This window comes from Xiphophorus maculatus, chromosome 4 (genome assembly GCF_002775205.1).
Source record: "Xiphophorus maculatus strain JP 163 A chromosome 4, X_maculatus-5.0-male, whole genome shotgun sequence".
NCBI lineage: Eukaryota > Metazoa > Chordata > Actinopteri > Cyprinodontiformes > Poeciliidae > Xiphophorus > Xiphophorus maculatus.
Genome location: NC_036446.1, coordinates 16,500,075 through 16,521,803, shown reverse-complemented (window position 1 = coordinate 16,521,803; position 21,729 = coordinate 16,500,075). Strand labels below are relative to the sequence as shown.

The 21,729-nt window shown below is 36.3% G+C and overlaps 1 protein-coding gene across 1 annotated transcript in view; it reads left to right on the top strand.

Annotated features, from left to right (window-relative positions):
• The first annotated feature begins 152 nt into the window (after positions 1 to 152).
• Positions 153 to 21,729, top strand: part of adam10 (ADAM metallopeptidase domain 10) — a 28,795-nt gene continuing 7,218 nt past the window's right edge. Inside the window, exons 1-8 of the mRNA XM_005807728.2 lie at positions 153 to 389; positions 6,709 to 6,859; positions 13,141 to 13,259; positions 15,241 to 15,399; positions 18,664 to 18,764; positions 18,999 to 19,157; positions 19,926 to 20,018; positions 20,157 to 20,340. Of these exons, the coding sequence (XP_005807785.1) occupies positions 338 to 389; positions 6,709 to 6,859; positions 13,141 to 13,259; positions 15,241 to 15,399; positions 18,664 to 18,764; positions 18,999 to 19,157; positions 19,926 to 20,018; positions 20,157 to 20,340 (1,018 nt within the window). The 5' untranslated portion in view covers positions 153 to 337. The remainder of the gene's footprint in view (positions 390 to 6,708; positions 6,860 to 13,140; positions 13,260 to 15,240; positions 15,400 to 18,663; positions 18,765 to 18,998; positions 19,158 to 19,925; positions 20,019 to 20,156; positions 20,341 to 21,729) is intronic.

The following is a 21,729-nucleotide window of genomic DNA, read 5'->3' as shown; positions in this document are numbered from 1 at the left end:
CCATGAACAATAACGCCGGGTGTTAGAGTCGTTGCAGAGGATTGAGACAGAGTTTTACTATCCTACTGTAAAGTGAATAGTTGTTTAGAGGTGATTTCGTGTTGTGCTTTGGTAACTGAATGGGTGTGTCTACGCTCTCTTGGCAGTACACACCGGAAGGGAGGGGGGCCTGTCTGCTTGCGAGTTCGGATCCGAGCCGCCGGTGTTTGTTATGGCAGCGAACTAGGAAGAGGGCGACGACCAGCTCCAACCAACACAACGAAACGAAACGAGAGGCGCTTCACGGGTTTTTATGTGTATTTTAGCTTAGTTCACTAGTACTAAACGTCTGTCGGATATGATATTTTTCAAATTATTTATCATTTTTTGCTACCTGCGGGATATTAGAGGTAAGTTTTCCATTCACTCGCACCGGGAAAGTGTTCAGTGGTGGCGCTAGTCGGATCTAACAGTTGCACTCTGGCTTTCTAACTTGCTAGCTAGGTGGCTAATGTTCATTTTAAGAGTTGTGCCTGAACACGAGTCGGTCCCAAGCGTGACAAAATTAGCTTTGGTGTCAGGTTGAATAATTAAACCCGACACGGTCAAGGTAAATAGAAGCTTTTTTGACAGTTCTTGAGTGGGAAAACTCATGTTGTGTCTACGAGCAGGAGCTCTTAGGGCGGACAGTTAGCCAAGTCTACACAGACAGGAGGAGGAAACATTCACTAGTGCTGGAAATATTGCAAAAAGGTTCTCTAAACTTAGCTCAACTCATAGTTACATCTACAAAAGACAAAGCTGTTCAAAGGTAAATGTCAGCTATTTTGTAGTTTCAGCCCAGACCATGCAGCTAATTCAGTTATCAACTTAATTGAAGTTAAGCTGTTTCACTTGTAAGCATTGTGTTGTTCTTTTGAAAGCCACTATTTAAAGTAAATCCAGTGGGACATCCATTGTTTTAAGATCTAAAAAAAAAATCCAAGTGTTGAAAGTCTTCAAAATAAACCGAACCTAAAGTTTTCTGTGAAGTCAGACCTGCCAGTACCAGTTTTTTTTTCTGTTGCAGAAAGGAGAAAAATGTGCTTCACGTCTCTTGATCAAGGCAGTATTAGAACTAGCTGAAAGTGAAGGATTTACAAGATTTTCCTATTTATTGATCAAAGCACATGTTTTTAGAGGCTCACAGGAATAAAAGTGCTTCTAATTGCATCTGTCAGTGTTTGCCAACCCAGCTCCTCAAGGCACACTGCCTGGGATGCTTTACATGTTTCAATTTATGGCTGATTAACTGGCTTTTGCGCAACGGTGTGTTAAATCAGAGAAACATCTAAAATGTCCAGGACAGTTTGTCACTGTTAGTTAGTTTGTTAGTTAGAAAAGTGTCAGATATCTCAGCATTTGGTCTGTTGATCACTCGTCAGAGCTGATTAATGAAACTTTGTCTGATTCCCAAGTCTGGCCGATTGATCGGTGTGCCTCTGTTATAGACATAGTTACTTCCTGAGTATCTAAAACTGGTGTCATTTTGGGCTGCCACTCACAAATAATGCAACTCTCTTTGATTAATTTAATAATTAAAGAATATATTTAATGTTGAATATATATGGCTAACTCCTGCATAAATAAATAAAGTAAGACCTTTATTGTTTATGTATTTGCTTATCGGTGACTGTAGCTTATTGGGAGGTGTAATTGTCTTTTAATCTGAACGTTGTGGGTTTGATTCCAGCTTTATTGTGTCACATGTCGATGTGCCCCTAGGCATGGCATTTACCCCCAAGTTGCCCACCTATTGCGCATTTGTAAGCGCCTTTGGGTGAATGTGGCACTGTTTAAATTTATTTACAAAATCTCAAGTATGAGACGGAACTGAAAACATAAAAATAGATCTAAGTTCATTTCATAGTGCAGTTCCAAAGAAAAACATATTTATATTACACTTTTTTAGTTAAAATGTAATACAACTATGTTTAGCTTATTTAGAAATTTGTCCCTGTTTCAGTTAAATTAAAAAAAAATTATTTGTTGCAACTCATGTTATTCAAGGTTCTTCAAGAAGGCAGACGGCTACAGGGAGTCCTGTAGATGTCTGTGTTATAGTGGTTGTGAAGAAGCCTCTGACTGAAGACATTGTTGTATGACAACAGATAATGGATAATGATCTAACCCTGTTTCTCTGGAAATCTACAATCTTTTCTTTTGTTTTGTTCACATTCAAAATGAGATGATTGTTTATACACCATGAAAAATGTTTGATTAAATTAGATATTCACATTCAGTTCAATGTGATTTGAAATGGATGAAGAAAAGTAATATGATCTTCAGGAAGAAGTCTGCCCATTAACATACAGGCACAGGCAGGTAGCTAATTAAGTCAAAATTACAGGGAAAGCATAGCAGATAGATGACTTGTCTCTCCTCTGACTACAGTACATTCAGCAGCTTTAAAGAATACTTAAGCACTTTGTTTTTTTGGGAGGAGGGAAACTTTAATAATCTATTGTCTTTAGGGAGTAAAAGGAAGCCCTATCTGGCATGTTTTTTTCTCACACAGTAGTCTACTGTAGATAGAACCAGCCAATAGCCTCTGTCACAAAAGAACCTGATTGTGCAACTTGTGAGTGGGTGGTTGCACAAACCATATGTCATCTCTACATCGCTCCCTCCACCAAAAAGCCTGCTTGCCCTTATACGAGTCAGCTGATGAAGCTGTGATGTCCTCCACTGTTGAGTCAGCAGCAGAATAGAGGCTGGCTCACTTCTGCCACATCTACCATCTGTCCTTTCACAAAATATATTGAAACGGCAAAACGACACCTTAATATCACTCTGGAAGTGCTTTATGAAATCCAAGATGGCTGGAGCCCAACATGGCTGCGTTAAAGGCCCACACACAATTACTGCTGCTGATGTCAGAGAGGAGGGGGTTCATGTACAATCTGGATTAAAGCTGCTTTAAGTTTTGTTGAGAATTTATAGCAAATGCCAAAAAAGGAAATTATAATTAATTATGTGATGACTGAACATATGTGTAGCAGACTCCCCCGCCCCAGGCCCAATGAAGGATTTAGGCTTTACTGAAGAACAGTGAGGTTTATTAGAAATAAACCCTGAGTTTCACTGAAGGAGGAGCTGTATGTACAAACACACAAGAAAAAGACAGTGTAAGGGACAAAACCATGCTCTTACAACCATAACGTTTGAACTAACAAAAACATTCACAACTAAAAATGTCAACTCTAATTCAAAAGCTATACCTAGTGTTTGTATACAGTAAAACAAGTTCACAATTTCAACCAATCAATATTAGAAATATCATTTTTTACAAAATAAACGTACCTTGTGCCTCTATCAAATATAATAAGATACACTTAATGTTGTTGCAACCTTTCTTCCTTTACTTTCTGTCATTAAACTGCCGTTCTATAATATATACAGGGAAAGTTATCTTATCAAAATAAAAGCATCAAATCAAAAACTAGAAGTCAGCCATATATTATACAAATAAAACAAAGACAATAAGCACGAAAAAGGGAATACAGATGTTTTCATTTATTTAAAATAGGCTCTAAGGATAAATCACAAATAACTTGGAGTTATGTTTTGCAGAAAAATTCACAAATACCAAGTTGCGAGTAGGCGAGGGTCAACTCTAATAATTTCTACAAGATCCTTTTCAAATTTCTTAGCAGGACTTTCTCATGTCTAAGGAATAGCAGCAGAAGGAGGTGAAATAAATCATCCGCAGCAACTGTGTCAGTTCGTGTCAATGTTAGCATAAAATCGGAGCAAACAACTTGGACCAGACACTTTCAAAACAATAGCAGGCTGAGTCCAACAGCTTCACCACACTGCTGCTTTCACAAAGCATATTGTGAAGTTCCTGTACTCCAGCCCAACAGGGCTTTGTTAAGTCATGTTTGGTTATTTGTCTGGCATAATTTCGTTGATGTCACTACAGTTTAAGATTTGTTTTCTTAATTTCATTGTTGTTGATCCTTAAGAGTATTTATTTAAGGATTTGGGTTTTTCCAGGTTACAACTAAATCTCAGGTTTGTTTGTTCTTCGCTGTGGGATGCACAGCTATATCCATAGTTGAGTGCAGACCTTGGAGTTGCCAGTTTTGGTTTTGTTGTCAAACTATCAACTTGCTTGCAAAGCCCAGAAGAGTTGAATCCATGCTGTTACCACTTCCTCGCTTCTTGTCAGCAAAACAGTTTCCTTTCTGTCAACAGCTGCTCTTTGCAAAGGCACTCGAAACACTTTGCTCTGCAATCCTGAAGATGTGCAGCAGCAGTGAAACTGCAAAAAATATTTTGAATTACTTCTCCTTTAGTATTAATTACTAACCATTAATCCTTGTGTAAAAAGTTCGGAGTGAGACTGGGCTGTTCCAGAACAAAAAAACAGAATTGTTATTATTTTGACCGGGTTTGTGCTTGATCACCCACCGAGACTTCAAGTAACTCAGGTGTGGAATGTATTTGTGTAGATGCAAATCTCGTGCGGTTGTGCCATGCACATCTTTGAAGTCAACTAAACATCTGATTATAAGCAAACTAAATGAGATAAGAGGTTAATTTTAACTGGTCGTTGATGAGCTTTCATGACCATTTTGAGAATTCTAAGAAACTGCTGCAAACTACATTCTTTTTTTCATTTAACATAAAAATATAATTTTTCATTCAGTGCATTTCTTTCTTATTAAATCTTGTTGTTTCACTAGTAGCACATGATTTTAAAATGAGAATCTTTAAAGATTATTGTAAAAAAAATTAGACAGATTAAAAAAATAGAATAAAACATCTAAAATAAGGGTAATTATACAGGCTGCACAATCTTAGCAGCAGCTCTATATTTTAGGAGCTTAAGGTTGAAAACTGCATAAAAGTCATTTGGATTTGCTTTGCTGTAATAGTTAATTTTTTTTGTCTTTGTTCCTAAACCTCAAAGTAGAAATAAAGCAGTGTTTCTTTAATATAACCATAAAACAAATACATTTACACAGTAGTCATTTATTATGCTTTATAAATTATCATTTTAAGAGGATGATTTGGGTTTTATGGCTATAGGCAAGTTTTATTTATGGCGTTTGGACAAAATCCCTTTTTTTTCCTTTTTAAAAAAAAATAAAAATAATTGCTGTGTTAGACCCAGAATTAAACATGTAATTACTACTCAGTGTCAATATTAAACATCAATAAAGTTTCCACATCCTCCTGAGGGAGGAGATCTTGCAATCTGGGATAGCGGTATTTATTTTAGTACTAAATTTACATTCCTTGATTAGAAAAACACCCGCCACCTTCACTCTAAGCCCGTCCAGGCATCCCTAAGCCTAGTTTATGCCTGTCTTAGTTTGTTTACATTATTGTGATTTTAGAAATAGATGAGAGCAGCAGATTGTTGCTGTTTCCTATGTGCAGTCATGAACAAGTTGCTTCATGTGCACTCATGAACAAGTTGCTGGTACAGCCTCTCCCTCCCTGTTTGGGGAGTTGTGACTCCCACTTTACAGAGCAAAACAGTGGGGTGGAAAAATAAAGACATTTGGTGTTTCAGACCAAATGTCTCTAACCTTCATTTTCTTACTGTTATAGTGCTTTACCACAATAAAAGTAAGGCACTATAACCTCAAATATTTCAGATAAACACGCCTGTATAGTGTTTTTCCGTTTGTATCAGAATTCTGTGTGAGCATGACAGAAATAAATCATATTTCCTCATAGTTACAACCGGTAACTGATTGAGTTTGACTCACTCAGTCTTGTACCATTTTGTTGTTTTTTTAACAGCAGCATTTAATGAGCTACTCATGTAGCTACAAAAAATAAAAGGAGTGAAATTGACTAAAACATTAAACAACAAATGATCCTCCCCACCCAGGTAAACGCCAGCAAACATTGGTTCATTTATGCACTTTGTTGTGAAGTCATTAAAACCAAAAGGAATAATTTCATTCATAAATGGGGAAAATGTTATTTTGTCATTTTCTGCTGAAGCAAACCAGAAATTGGTTTTTCAATCCTGATCGGTGCATTTATATATTCTGTTATGTTTCTTTGGTTCCTCTAGTGTTTTCAATAAATTGGTTTTATTGAGAATAACAACATTAATTGTCATCTATTTATTCCACCATTTGTGTTTCGCACTTTAATACTTTCATGAAGGTTAATGGAGCTAAATCAATGACTTCGGTTCTCTGCTTAATAATAAATTGTCAACTGTAATGCCATTATTTTGAAAACTGCCGTGACAACATAAACAGAAACTAGTATTTAAATGGCATCCAGTGTTTCCTTTTAATGGAGCTTCTTACTACTACAGCAGCCTTCAGCGATTTCATTCACTGGCATTGAGACAGGCTATTCTGTGGAAACAGACCCCCAGTCACCTGATGCGCATCATGTGCTCTGCTCCCCTTGTGTTAAACTGAGGACTCAGTGTTTTTGATAAAAGAACAAAGGAAGCAGTTAGAATGAAAGATGGTTGGAAGAACTCTGTGGGTTTGAGGCGTTAAAATGAATAAGCCTTTTACACTTGTGCTGGGAGTGACAGCTTTACCCTGCTCAGTTTTGGAGACATTCCTAACATTTTCTAGCGTGACTCGTTCGATGACTGCTCATTCAAATGTTTTGTTTTGTCCCAGAAATCAGAGAAATTATGTTGCATCTGACTTTTTTTAAACAAAGTTTGCCTCATTGTGTCATTGAATTGTCTTTCAGGCCAGTTTGAAAAGCCGTTGAACAAATATATTCGCCATTATGAGGGTTTGTCATATGACACAGAAGCTCTGCACAGCAGTCATCAGAGAGCCAAAAGGGCACTTCATCCGCAAGACAAGACGGTTCACTTGGACTTCAAGGCTCATGGGAGGTCAGTTCAATTCAAAACACACACACACACACACACACACATCCACCCCCACACACACACCCTTCCTTACTGAAATCTTACTAATCTGCAGTGGAAATTTGGATCCTTTATCTGCTTTATGTCACTCCTTTCTGGAAAAGAAAAGATTGTCCAACATGTACCAATGCAGTTTAAAGTTTCAAAAATGCAGATGTTATTATTTCATTTATATTTTTCTCTTTGCACAATAATGTAGACAGCTAAGTTGGAACACTTCCCATTTTTGTTGCACGTGGTTTCTCTTTGGAAGTAGGAATTTAACAAGCAAAGGAGAAACCCACAAAGCTTTTTTTCTTTCTTTTTTTTTCGAGTGGAGTTATGGGAAATCCCAGTGATTAGCCTGTACTTGAGCTTCTCAATATATTAGATCACCGTTGGCATTGCATTTTCAATTTTAGGGCTGCAGCTAACGATTATTTTAGTAATCAACTTTTCTATTGATGGATAAAAAAATTGGCCACATTCTGCAGATTTTTCATTTAATTTAACCACTTAGGGATTTTTTTCTATAGACTATTGGAATACCTTGAAAAATGCAATATAGAAATAATTAATTCATTTTAAATAAGCATTTTATTTCCTAAAATACAATAACAGCTCAGCTATTTCTGCTTGACTTGGCATCAATACAGCATAGAGTTCATCACTGGATTAAGAAATTGATTATTGGATAGCAAAATGTGCTTAAAAGGCTTTTATTTTTACTAAGTATGTCACTTGAGGAGTTCATAATAGAACCTTTTTTAAGATAAGTTTGTTTTGTCTTTTAAATCTTTTAAGATAAGTTTTTTTCATCTTAAATTTGATATGTCTGTAGTTTTTGTTCGGTTTTAGTTATAGTTCTGAGTAACATGTTCTTTCAGTAAATAGCCTCTTTTTGAGGCTGTGTAATTCAGTTAACAATTAATCAATTACTACATTAGTTGATGATTATTTCAATAATCAATTAATCTGATTAATCCTTTCAGCCCTAAGCTTCTCAATATTGCAGAAGCAGAAAAACGACTTGAATGCAGTATTTAGAAGGAAATTACCATTTGCCATTCAGAATCTGCTTTCCTAGATTTAGCTATAGATTTTAGTGACCAAGACATTGTAACTAATGCAGAGTGATGGGGGAGATTTTGATGGTGGAAAAGAAATATTCGCAATAATATTGCGTGCTGCATGTTTTTATAATATCACGCATCTGTGACTTACCTGGAGTGAACAGCAGCAAGTGTACCCTTGATGCAGAAGCTTGGAAAATTAGACAGATAAGCCACGTTAATGAGTGTCAAGTCTACCAGAAGGAAAAAAGGTTTACAGTGCTTCATGCAAAATCTGAACTGCTGGGTTATTCAATGTCGCTTTGCTCTTGGATGGTTGTTTGTTAAAGGCTTACTGTTTTGTAATGGCATCCACAGTCCAAATGAAAACACATGTATGCACATTTTGTAGATTTTATTTGAATAATTTAGTTGTACACAGAATCATAAGCTGCTTTTAGGGACATGTAAAGCAGAATGTCTTAACATTTTGCTTGTGTTGTCTATGGAGAAATGTGATCTGCTTTTATTGTTATTGATTTTGCAACATTATTTTTAGTATTTCCGTGTTGATTATGTATTCATCTTTATCAGCAAAGAGGATGTCTTAGATAGCGGTCTAGCTTTTATTTTGGTTGTCTCTCCTTCACCTTTCAGTGCTGCATGGTGATCATGAGACTGTGAATCTCTTATTTTTAGGTTTTTGCCTGATTTGTTAAGCTACAGAAATCAGAATGTGTATTAAAAACAAGTGTCAAGCAAACTTTAAACCAGTTCTTACAGTTATGAGGCTTCTGCAAACTGGATTTCCCTTTGGCCCACAGTGTTATAATTGACGGTTACAGGTTCTTCACATTCTTGAACACCTTAGTCATAGCCGGCTTTTGACAAAAGTTCCTCCATACGTTCATTCATTTTGAGTTTTAAAATGCAAAGAAAATCAAGGTGAACATTCCAAAGCCACATTGTACAAGAATGCAAGTTCCAATTATGTTTTAGAAACCTGTTTTCTGTGGAATATCTGTTGAAATGTAATCTTTTTCTGCTGAGGTCTCGTTGCTCTGTATAGAGCGACAGTATGGACACACAACTCAATATTTTCACACATCTATGTAAACATCCAAGTTTAAAACAGTCTTCATAGGGTTTGATTTTCTCTCATCCAGACTAGAATATATATTTTTTAAAAAGTAACACGATACCAGAGTTTCATATCAGCCAATATATATGGTGATCATTTTCTTCCTTCACTTTAAGCAGTTTTGTGGCGCTGTGGTGAAACCTGACAGTGCTCTTGCCTATTTGGTTGCTCGGTAACCAAAGAAGCATTTTACCGCAAGAAGTTTTACCACAGCGCAGCTTCGAGGCACTGTGGTAAAACCTGAAACTGCTGCTGCGTAAGTTAGTCGTCAGGTTGTTGCTAGGTAACCAAACAGCGAGAGAGTGAGTTAGTTGATGCCATCAACATTGAGAGGTTGAAGAGCTAAAGCCTTTCCTTTGCCTACGTCCCCCAGAATGTTGTGCGTTTCTGGCGGGAATTCAGTGATATTGATCATGTCTTTCGCTATATATATATATAGTTATTGATTTATTGCCCAGTCATATCTCTCATTGATTTCCAAATAAATTTTTTCATTCCATCATATCAAAACTAAAATATTGAAGTTATTTTATTTTACATATTGTTAAACATTGATTTCTTTTCAAATGTATAGCTTTACATAAGACCAATATAAAAAGATGAGTTTTTATTAAGATGTATGCCATTCAGTTTTGCTATTCAGCTCCTTTTGCATTATTCACTACATCAATTCACTACATCAATGCATCGTGCCATGGAGGCAGTCAGCCCTGTGACTTTACTGAGGGTTAAGGAAGCCCTGCTTGCTTTAATAGCAGCTTTCAGCTCATCATTGGGTCTGATTGTCTTATTTACTGCCTTATCATCTCTATGACACAGGTGTCAAACTGGTTCATGACAACCGATTTCCTGCAACGTCTAGATTTGTTTCTGTTTTAACAACCCCCCCAAAATAAGTAATTGCTGAGTAAATATTTCAGCGTTTAGATTCAGTAATGCTCAACAAGAAATGTATCTAAAAGTTGCAGAACACTGGATCACCAGGACTGGAGTTGGACTCCTGCTCTTTGGGGGTTTAAATCGCCAGTGAAACACAAAAATACTGCGTTCATGTGTGTAATCTAAATTACTTTCATCTTTTGAAGTGAATTACTGAAATATATAGATTTTCTGGTGGCATTGTAATGTGTTGAGATGTACCAGTATGACTATCTTTACATCTACCTTCCTCAGGAATTAGAATATTATTATTATTATTCAGGTCTTTTAGCTGTGTTGTATTAATGGAGTTCTAATTTAGACTATTTGTTCTGTTGAGAGATTGTACTTTCTCACTAGACTATTTGTAGCTGAAATAATACACCACAGATGCTACAAGTGACATTTATAAAATCCTTTAAATGGTATATTATCTAAGATATCTGAAGTTATTCAAAACCACATTAGGTCCTTAAAGAAGTCACGAAAAAGAGTTGAGATAAAAAGATAAATAGTCCTCACTTTGTGCTTAACCAGAGCAGAGGCCTTTGAATCTTTGTTATAACGTTTGAAAAGCATTATTTGTGATTCCCACTCACATTAATATTTGTGTCCAGATAAAGAGAATAGTGTGTAAAATATGACCAAGCTTTGTCTAAATCATCATAGGTAAAAGAACCAGTTGAAGTCAAATTATTAAAAATATTACCTTTAGTAATATTATGTACTATGTCTATGCTATAGCAAGAGTTGTAATTTTGTTCAGATTTTGAAATGTAATTATTTCTCTGAATTGAATTGAATGCTCAAATGTATTACCTATTTCATTCAAAGAGCCTTAAAATATACATGCTGATGTATAATAATTAGAATTTTGAGCAAAGAGAGTAATTGAATACAAATTGGAAAAAATAAAGACTCATTGTGCAGTCCACTGTACACCAACATGGAAAAAAACCTTGGTAGTAGTTTTTTTAATCATTGTAAACTTGAGTGTTTTCTATAATCTTACTGGTTACCAGTTAGTTGAAAGACCAGCTATTTGGGCTGTTGTTGTTGTGGATCATTTGGATGTGCTTTCATTCATGGTGTCAGTGACAGACGTCACCTTTGATACAGTTGGCTGTTTCCTGTTTGCCTGTTTGTTCTTTGTCTATATCAGTGGTAGCCACACCCATTCACACAAATAACACCAGTGTCCCGCTTGGAGAGCAAACAGCTTCACCTGTGCTTCTGTATTAGAGCCTTTACATGCACAGTCTGGACATGCGGTGATTAAAGAAAAAATGCATTTGATTTAGTCTTTGACCTCATTTGTACCATTACCAGTTACATTAATCTAGTTGGGTGGCTATATTGACCTTTTTTTGTTGATGTTTTTGGTTTCTGTATATAAAAAATAAAACCAAACCTGCCTGAAAGATGCTGTAAACTGCAAATGTTTACTGTTTGCTGTTTACAGCAAATGTCCTCAAATGTGAATGCTTGGACAGGTCAAAGGTTCATCCTGCAGAGGGAAATCCTGCTCTCTGTCTGACCCTCAAAACGCAGTTCACTTTGTAACGCTGCTAGACTTTCAATTATATTCCTGTTCACATTTAGAAAAATCTCTTTTCAATCAATCAAACAAATTTTATTTGTACAACACATTTAAGTAACAAGGCATTTCGAAGTGCTTTACATCATAAAAACACAAAAAACACAAAGTCATGCAACATAGAATCAACAATTGAAACATTACACTTAGTCGGGCGCCATCGTTAAATTCTTAATCGATTATGCTTCAAAGGCAACTTGAACCAGGAGGGTTTTTAGTCTAGATTTAAAGGCACTCAGCGTTTCAGCAGTTTTGCAGTTTTCTGGAAGTTTGTTCCAGATTTGTGGTGCATAGAAGCTGAATGCTGCTTACCCATTTTTGGTTCTGTTTCTGGGGATGCAGAGCAGAACCAGAAAACCTGAGCGGTTGATACAACAGCAGATATTTAATCTTTTGTGGTGCTAAACCGTTCAGTGATTTATAAACTGATAACGTATTTAAAGTCTATTCTCTGAACTACAGGGAGCCAGTGCAGGGGTCTTAAGCTGAGGTGATGTGATCTATCTTCCTGGTTTTAGCCAGGATGCGAGCAGCAGCATTCTGTATCAGCTGCTGTTTGATTGATCTGTGAAGACACTGTTGCAGTAATCAATGCGACTGGAGATAAACGCATGGATAAGTTTCTCTAGATCTCACTGATTCATTAGTCCTCTAATTCTAGAAATGTTCTTCAGGTGATAGAAGGCCGACTTTGTAACTGTCTTTATGTGGCTCTGAACGTTTAGGTCAGAGTCCATCACTACACCCAGATATCGGGCCTGGTCGCTAGTTTTTAACTGTGAACAGATTTTTTTTAGTATGTAGAAACTTGATTTTTACTAATATGGAATTTATCAGTATCTGACGCTGAAATCAGGTCAGACGACATTCCAAGCAAATATGTGGCTTTGTAATTAAAAAAAATAGAATGAGAAAAAATGAATAGCATGTTGTAATGTCAGAGCTGCTCTCTGTAAGACCTGTCAGAACTCATTGCTATTTCTCACAGAGGACTCATTATTTATCCTGCAGCACTGCCAACTGCATCGAAGCACGGCTAAGTTATATTGTACATCTGAACAAACAAATATAATGGGGGAGAAATACAGCTAAGATATTAAAGTACCCCCATTTTACCAACATGATGAAGCCAAAATGGCTGAACTCACAGGGTCCGAGTGAGTAAGAAGCAGTGGTGATTCAGAGTTGAGTCATGTGGAAGAACCTTCACAGTCGTGTGATTGCATAAGAATTATGTTAAGCACGGATATTTCTCATCGTTTGAAGTGTTTCAAACATCGCTGCAAGTTTCTGGTAAGCTAGTGGCTCATATGGGATTATATCAGCGATGAGTTTCTTTTTTTATTCTATTCTTTCGACATCACTATTATAGAGAAAATCTTTAGGCAACAGCCTGCAGCACAAAGTGACAAAGCTTTCGTTGTGGTTGTTTGATCTGCAGCCTTGAGGTTTTTGTTGTGAATCTGTGTTTTTCAGCACAGACTTTATTTTGTGAGATAAGTTTGGATGCTTATTGTTTATTGCTGAAGCTAATTTTCCTTTTTTTCTCTCTCTTTAGACATTTTAACTTGCGGCTAAAGAGAGATACAAAGCTCTTTTCTCCGGATCTCGTCATTGAGGTGTCAGGACAAGAGGAACCCATCGACACGTCACATATTTACAGTGGAGAAATCTTCGGTAAGGCCGCGCTTTCCTCACATCATTTCCTGTTTACAGTTTCTTCATTGTCTGTCTGTCTCTTTTAAATGATTTATTGTAAATAACTCCACAAGTCTTACTGATTGTCAAAATCAAATGGGGCTCTTAACCTATCAGTATAATTATTTTTAAAACATTTCCCTTTTTTTTTGTTCCTTTTTCACCCAACAAAAACAATGGAGGAAAAAAACAGTTAAAAAATGGTTTCGGGTGACCGATGCTGTTAGAGAACTCACTGAGGGCAAAAAGGAAATGAGCAAGTTGGGGTCAACCTAGCCGGGTTATTCCTGGTTCTGGTTTGGATTCCTGGAAATCTTTTACTTTGAGATTTACTTTTGAGATGAGTGAAAAATATCAACATTGCATCTTGCAATTCTTTACTCTGAAATAAACATCTTGATGTAGCGATAGAAAACCAACCATGTGCCGTGGTGGCGGAGGGGTTAGCGCGACCCACATTCAGAGGCAACATGGCCTCGACGCGGCTGTCGCGGGTTCGATTCCCGGACCCGACGACTTTTACCGCATGTCTTCCCCCTTTCCTGTCAGAATACTTTGAAAAAGGGACACTAGAGCCCACAAAAAAGACCCCTTGCGGGGCGATAAAAAAAAAAAAGAAAACCAACCATCATCCAACCCAACACCACCAGCGTGTGGATTTGTTTGAACAAAGCTTTTTTCATAACATTCAGAGCGTTCAGCCTGGACTCTGCCAGCCAGGGTTGATCAAGCAATAAAACCAGGCTTTTGAGCAACGTGGGTAATCCCTGTTGCTATCCAATCAGAATAAGTGAGTATAAATGCGTCTTCACAATAGTATCTCTTTTAGCTAAAACGTTCTGCTAAACAACATGTCTACATTCCCACTCCTCTTCATTCGGCTCTTTAATATTTGTACTCTTTTGCTTTTCTCCTGCCCTTCTCTTCTTCTTCTTGTCTTTTGTATTCCTTCCATCCTTTCCTTGTATCCTTCTCTGATTTCTTGTGACCGTTTTCATTTCCTTTCACACGTATTTAGTTCGATCATACCTTATGCTCCTTCATTTTCTTTCTCCTTTTTTCTTTCATTCACTGTGCATTTCCTCCTGCCTGTCATTGTGTCCTTCCTTTCTTTAGTTGTGTTTTTACTTCCTTACTTTCTTTTTTGCGTGTTTTAAAATCAACATAAAGGAAATAAAAGTCTTAGAAGTCAGGAATTTATTCATAAAAATTAGGAACCCTGACTTAAAGAGATTAAATAACTTTGTGAAATAAGAGCAGTTGCATACTTTTAACATTTTGATATTTGAGCATTCAGCATTGAATTTGATGTTTATTAAGAATGATTGGAAATAAAAGAGAATAAACTGAGGAACCCTCGTGACCGTACGTTTTTAAGGAATCAAGAGTAGCTTCATGTGGTTTTATAAAAACAAAACCTACAACCCAACGTGGAAAGTCAGTAAAACACTATTTTGAGAGACAAGTGTAATGCTTTGTTTTCTCTATACTAAGACACAATTTTAACTTCATAGTAAAATCTATGAGGGCATTTTAAATCAAGAGGAAAGCAATTCCCTTTGGAGATAAAAAGGTTGTGTGATGCTACAAAAGTCAAGGTCTCTGCCTCATTTATCATATTTTCATACTACAGATTAGTCTGCGTCATCTGAGTTGTATTTTACCAGATAAATATATATAAATACACCCGAGTGAGTAGTGTAAATCCAGTTTTCTTCCACCCCATCCCCCAACATATTTTAATTTCCTTTCCTCTTCTTCCTGCTGCACGTCTCCTCGTAAGTTCACATAAACATCAGGAAAGGGGCTTTTATTGTTTTAAACAAAAGGTGAAATGGGAAGTGTATGCCATTATGTTTTTGTGCCTGGGAACGTCGTCTGGGGGCATCTTATAACTGAGATTATCTGTTTAGCAGGACGTGATCTAGATTTTTTTGCTGCTCTTTCCTTTGTTTGGCAGGTGAACAGGGGACTCTGACTCACGGCTCGGTGGTTGACGGACGATTTGAAGGATTTATTAAAACCCACCAAGGAACGTTTTATGTCGAACCCTCAGAGAGGTATCTGGAGCACAGCAATGTGCCGTTCCACTCCGTCATCTATCATGAAGATGATATTCGTAAGTACTGATGAAAACCAGTGTTACGGAATGAAGTAAAAATATTTGCTAATAGTTTATTTGAAGGGGTGTGCATAAGACTGGCATGACACTATCAAAAACATGGCGCAACACATGTTATGAACTCAAAGGAGTCTTCATGAATGGTTATGACATGTCACAAAGTGTCATTCGGTAAATAATGACACTTTTAATGCACAGTTGGACTAAAAGTTGCATTAAAAGTTCATTAAAAGTGTCAACTTTGCATTATTTGGTCAATAATGACCCTTTTAAATCAAAGTTCTATTAAAATTTGCTTTAAAACTCCATTAGAACTGTCATTAATTACCGAATGACACAGTTAAAGTGTTACCAAATATTCAATGTATACAGGTACATCTCAAAAAATGTGAATATTATGGATAAAGTCCAACTTCTTTTTAGTCTTTATAATTTCAGAAAGTGAAACTCATAATATACTGTAGGTTCATAACACATAGAGTGAAATATGTCACGCCTTTAATTCTTAGTAGTTCTGATGATTATGGTGTACAGATATTGTAATTCTGTGTCTCAGATTTAAATATGGTTAAAAAGTGGAAATACTGGAAACTTTTGATAATCAGCTAATTGCTTAAGAAGCTGGGCATTCATATAGTGGTGTATCCAAGCATATTCGCAGAAAGTTGTGTGGTAGGAAAAGCTTCCTACCGCACAGCAGCAGCAGGGAGAACCACGACCTTGAGAGGATTGTCAGGAAAAATTCATTCAAATATTTGGAGGAGCTTCAATATGACTGGATTGAGGTTGAAATCAGAACATCAAGAGCCACGTTGCACTGACAAACGTTGCATTCCTCGTGTCAAGCTCCTCCTGAACCAGAGACTGGACTGGTGATCAGTGATTCAAAATCCTCTTTTCTAAACAAATTGCTCATTTCATTTGGAAATCAGTGGTTTCAACGTCTGGAGGAAGAGTTCAGAGGCACAGAATCCATGTTGCTTGAAGCCCAGAGTGAATGTATCACAGTCAGTGATGGTTTTAGGAGCCAAGTCATCTACTGGTGTTGGTCCACTGTTTTTCCACTAACAGGCGTTTACCATGACATTTTATAGCATGTGGAGATGCTGATTTTATTTTCTGAAACACTGAATTTAGACGCAAACCATAATCATTATTGATTTCAATATTCTAGTTTTTTAGATGTATTTTGAGGTATGAGCTAATTTTAACTGTATGTTTTTTATTCTTCTAGAACCAAATGTGGTTTTAAATCCTGATGAAATGTTCCTTAAATGTTTGTGTGTGTCACTAGTACTATGAAGTATTGCCCTGCTAAAGCAATTTGTGTCAAATTTGACAAATTATCAAATTGGAATTTGACTAATTTGTCAAATTCCAATTTGATAAATAGCAAATTGGATTTTGCTGTTTGTCTGGATTAGTTTGGAAAAGAAATTTCACATAATAAACAATTTCTGCCTTCAGACTGTAATTCTTCAAATTTTGTACAAACCTGACATTTTGAAGAACACGTTGTGTAAGCAGAGTACTTTTTGAATAATTTTACCTAAAAGATGTCACCATGGTGTCACATTTTGGTTAACAAACCTCTAATTACACACATATCTAGATTAATTTGACCTTTTTTAGTTAAAAAAAAATCTTTCTTGTAAGTCACAGCTGGGCATATCTAGCTTTTTCATATCTTTGTATTTCAAATGTTTTATCTTAATTAAGATTTATTAAGATTATTTTAGCAGCTTTCTATTCACTTCACAATGCTCCCAGTACATTTACTGTAAACTTGTAGATAGTGAAAGGACATTTGATGTGAGAAATATAGAAAATCCATCATTTAATGTATTTCTTTGTACTTCTGCCCACAAGTCAAAGGCCTTTTGATCAGCAGTTGTACAAGACCTCTTTCATAAGAACAAAGACATCTTTTTCCTACAAAACACCAAAAAAACACATTGTCAGAGCTTGAATCTGTTCCTGCAGTGTGTGTCAGTTTCACCGGTTTAGTCAGCTGCTAGAGAATAATGGAGGGGAATGTTTTCATTTTGATGGAAAGGTCAGCATAGTTTCACATCTCACTGCTGCTTTACAGCCATCTTGCTTTTAAAATAACCTTTATGTGAGGCTTTGTGATTTTATTCATGTTCAGTTACTTATACCCTGATTAAATAGCATGTAGCACTTTATGTAAGATTTACTGGAAAATGTAATTATAATTGGTGGTAGCTTTCTAAGTTGTGCAACTGCAATGGAAATGATTTCCTTTACATTTTTTCTTTATTCAGCTTTTGTATATGTACATAAATGAACAGAGAAGAAAATCTTGTTTGAGATGTATTAGTGATGATATCTGGCTTTTTTTGCTCTGCTTTTCGCTGACATTAGAGTTAGAAAAATTAGTTAATTGGTAAGTTTGATTTGTTCAAATAATGCATCACATTCTGAGGCCTTAACAAGGTCACATTTTCAAAACCACAAATATTTTCCATCATAGCAACCAGAGTTTTCTCCAGTTTTATAAAACATGAACTTGAGGCCAACGTATTCCTTTTGGCACCTGTTGCTGCTCACTGTCAATCAGCTGCTACGGTTTTTGACAAAATCAGCTGCTTGCACATTATTTTTGCTCCGAGAAACACAAACAGTCATGGATTGGAAACTGAAGGAGAACCAAGATGAGTCGACTTCAGAGTGAACAGATAAAAACGGTTAGCTGACTGCAGGCCAGCAGCCTAATATCAACTTCTTGGTACTCAGGGTAGCTCATTTAGTTTATTTAGATCACAATAAGTGTCATCCAAACTTACTTTACATGTGCAACCTCCTACATATGAACAAGAAAAGCTTCAGCTGAGATCCAGTCAGACAGAAAGATACAATAAATCTTAAGCACGTCAGAAATACCAGCACATCTTTCTGCTTTAGTGCATTTTTAAAGATTAAAAAACAATGAATAAGATACCTTTTAATAACACTTTAAAGGTCAGTTGTTACATTTTAGCAGCAATAGCAAAATGTTTTGCTTTTCCCTTTTAAATACAAGCATTAGTGTCATTTTGTAAATTTTTCATTAACATTTTGGTGCCAATGCTCTTGTGAAACTTTGACTCTAATATCATGATGCATCATGTCACTTACACTAAAGCTTTTATTAAATCCAGCTGCTCCATTCTTCCACTAATCAGCTCTCATATCAAAACGGATACATCATGTTCCTTAAGCATTTCAAAGTCATTCCCGTATCTCCACTCTGTCTGCCAGATTATCCTCATAAGTACGGCTCAGAGGGAGGCTGTGCTGACCACTCTGTGTTTGAAAGGATGAAGAAGTACCAGGCGTCTGCAGTCGAAGAGCCGAGCAATGTAAGTGCCAACATCACAACAAACCCGGCCTAAAAGCACAGCTGGGCAAGGATGGTGGACGAGTGAACTTTGTTTAATCTGTTTTTTCATTGGAGTTTCTTTTGCGTTTCAGAGCAGAAACTGTTCCTTATCTTTGATTTTTTTTTTCTCTCTCTTTCTAGACATGGATTGTGTTATTTAACAGAATAAAACAATCAGAACTGACTTGATATGTTTGTTTTGTGTTTTTCACAGGATGTAAGCAGGGTGACAGAAGACGATGACGCTTATGGTCCAGTTATTCTGAGGAAAAAGAGGGCAGCTGGGAAGGACAAAAACACCTGCCAGCTCTACATCCAGACTGACCACTTCTTCCATGCTTACTACGGCTCCAGGGAGGCCGTCATCGCCCAGGTAGCCGCACACAGAAACAGCATCTTAATATCATGTTTGTAAAAGCATGTTATTATAAATCAGTTGAATTCTGTTGATTTTATTTATATAGCAGTGACTCTCAATTCCAAAAAAACTTTTCAAGACAAACAGATCCAATTTATATACAGAAATAAATTCAATTCATTCCAGTCACAGAAACAGATTGGTGTCAGTTCTAGCATGGCTCGAAGTGACCCAGTGCCATATTTGGTCCTCATAGACGCCATGGATGAGGGGCTAATGAGTCGAGAGCTAACATTAGCCCCACATGGACTTGCAACAAAAACATTGCAGAACTTCTGGTGCCTGCAAGTATACGGGTGCTGTGAGAAACTGGATGAACTGAGGATTCACACATCACAACACATCCCAAAAAATATTAGGAAGTGGATTAAAAGTCTTGTACAAAATATAGCGTGTTCTTGACCTACAAGAACATAAAAATCTTTTAAAAGCCTAGTTGGAAAATCTGGTGAGTTATAGTACTAACTGGTAGCTTTAAGCTGAGTAAACTCAGAGATTTGGGTTTTTTTGTCAACATGCAAACGGTATTTTATTTCTCAAAATCCCCCTTCCCCTCTCCTGAATTTCCACTTCACTATTCCACTGTTTCAGGTTCATGTTATGCAAATAAAATCCTGGTCTTCCCCTTTGCAGTGGAATGATGTAATATGGATTAATTAAAGGCATTTTATTAGCTTCTGTTTGTGCTTTTACTGCTTATCTAATTAATTACATTTTCTATAGATCTCCAGCCATGTGAAGGCTATTGACTCCATTTACCAGGACACAGACTTCTTGGGCATCCGAAACATCAACTTCATGGTTAAAAGGATCAGGGTGAGTTGAAGCTTTGGTAGAGTTGGTTTAAAATAAACTGAGCTGAGAACAGATGAAGCAGATGGTGTTTCAGGAGCCTGTAGTACAATGAAGCTTTCTCTTCTGAATTTTCAATTTCTCATTGTTGACCTCGTCTAGATCAATACCACAGCCGATACCAAGGAAACCACTAATCCATTTCGCTTTTCTAATATTGGCGTGGAAAAATTTCTGGAGCTGAACTCTGAGCAGAACCACGACGACTACTGCCTGGCCTACCTCTTCACCGACAGGGACTTTGATGACGGCGTGCTCGGGTTGGCTTGGGTCGGCGCTCCTTCAGGTCCGTATCACAGCCAGAAGCTGTTTCTTTTTTTTTGTCCAGTGAAGTTTATAAACATTTTTCTCTTCATAAGTGTTATGTGCTGCTTTTACATGTTTATCTGCTCCACTTTGGTTAGAAACAGTTTCATCCTGCGTACTGTGGTTTTTCACAGAACATGTGGATGCCTAAGATGCTTAAGGTTCTTTCTGCTTTGACCAGTCACGATATCTGACGATGTATGTCAAATAATTATCCGTCAACATCAATATTTGTGGCCGACAGATAAATTTTATTTATTTATTTTTTCCTCGTACTTTTCCACAAAAATAACTTCTTTTCTTCACACGGCCCTGTGCGTATGTGTGGTTCAGCCGTAGTAATCCACTATAATTTGAAATTATCTTTTTCAGAACGATCATGGTGGATGTAGCATTTACCTCACTGACAGATTAGTTGTGTTATTTTGGGTAAATTTGTGTAGTATCTAGTTATATTTACTCAGTTACATTCACTTTATTAACTTTTTTGAAGGAATGTACATTTAGGAGTATTATTACTACGCTGTATTCTTTACTTTTACTTGAGTAATTTCATTATGAAGTATCGCTACTCATTATTCAATAAAGTTACACTTTCTGAAATTTTATATTTCAAGAAATTGATTAGGAAAAATTTTGTGTACTTGATTTACTCATGTCCTAATTATTCTAGTTGTATGAATTATTTTTATATTGGTCTTTATTTAAATAATATATAAATATTTATGAATAAAGGATTTAAAGGAAACCAATTGTCATTTCTAAAATGTGCCTTTTTCTGTTTCATCTCTTTTCATGTCACCTTTTGATTACTCAGGCATTTTTTGTTTTTAAATATATAGTATAAAATATATGTTTTTTTACGTTTTATAAATTTTTTGTCATATTTAAGTTGCCAGCTTTGCCTTTTCAGTCTTTCCTTATCTATTTTTGTTGCATAATAAATAAAAAGAAACTAAAAAAGTAATTTTTGATATTTGGAGAAACATTAGTCAATAGATTAATATTAATGGTAATAAAGCCATCAATTCCAGCCCTGAAATCAAATAATTTCTGAATAAGTGTCCGAGCCATAGCACATGTTATAGCAAATTGGAAGAGCCTCTTTGATATTTGAAGTATTTATAAAACTGAGACCAATCTTAAATATAAAAGAGGAACATTTACAGCACTGTTTTAAACAGCTGCTTAAGAGGCTGTTAAAGCAAATGCTCTGGATTATTGAAATACTCCAGGTAGCATCTATTTTTCTTCTCTTTCCAACTAAAAACAGGCTCTGCATGCACAGCGATCAAAGAACATGAAAACCCACAGGCAAAATTCAGATCTGTTCAGTAGATTCTGCTGTCTTTTTAATAAACTTTACCTC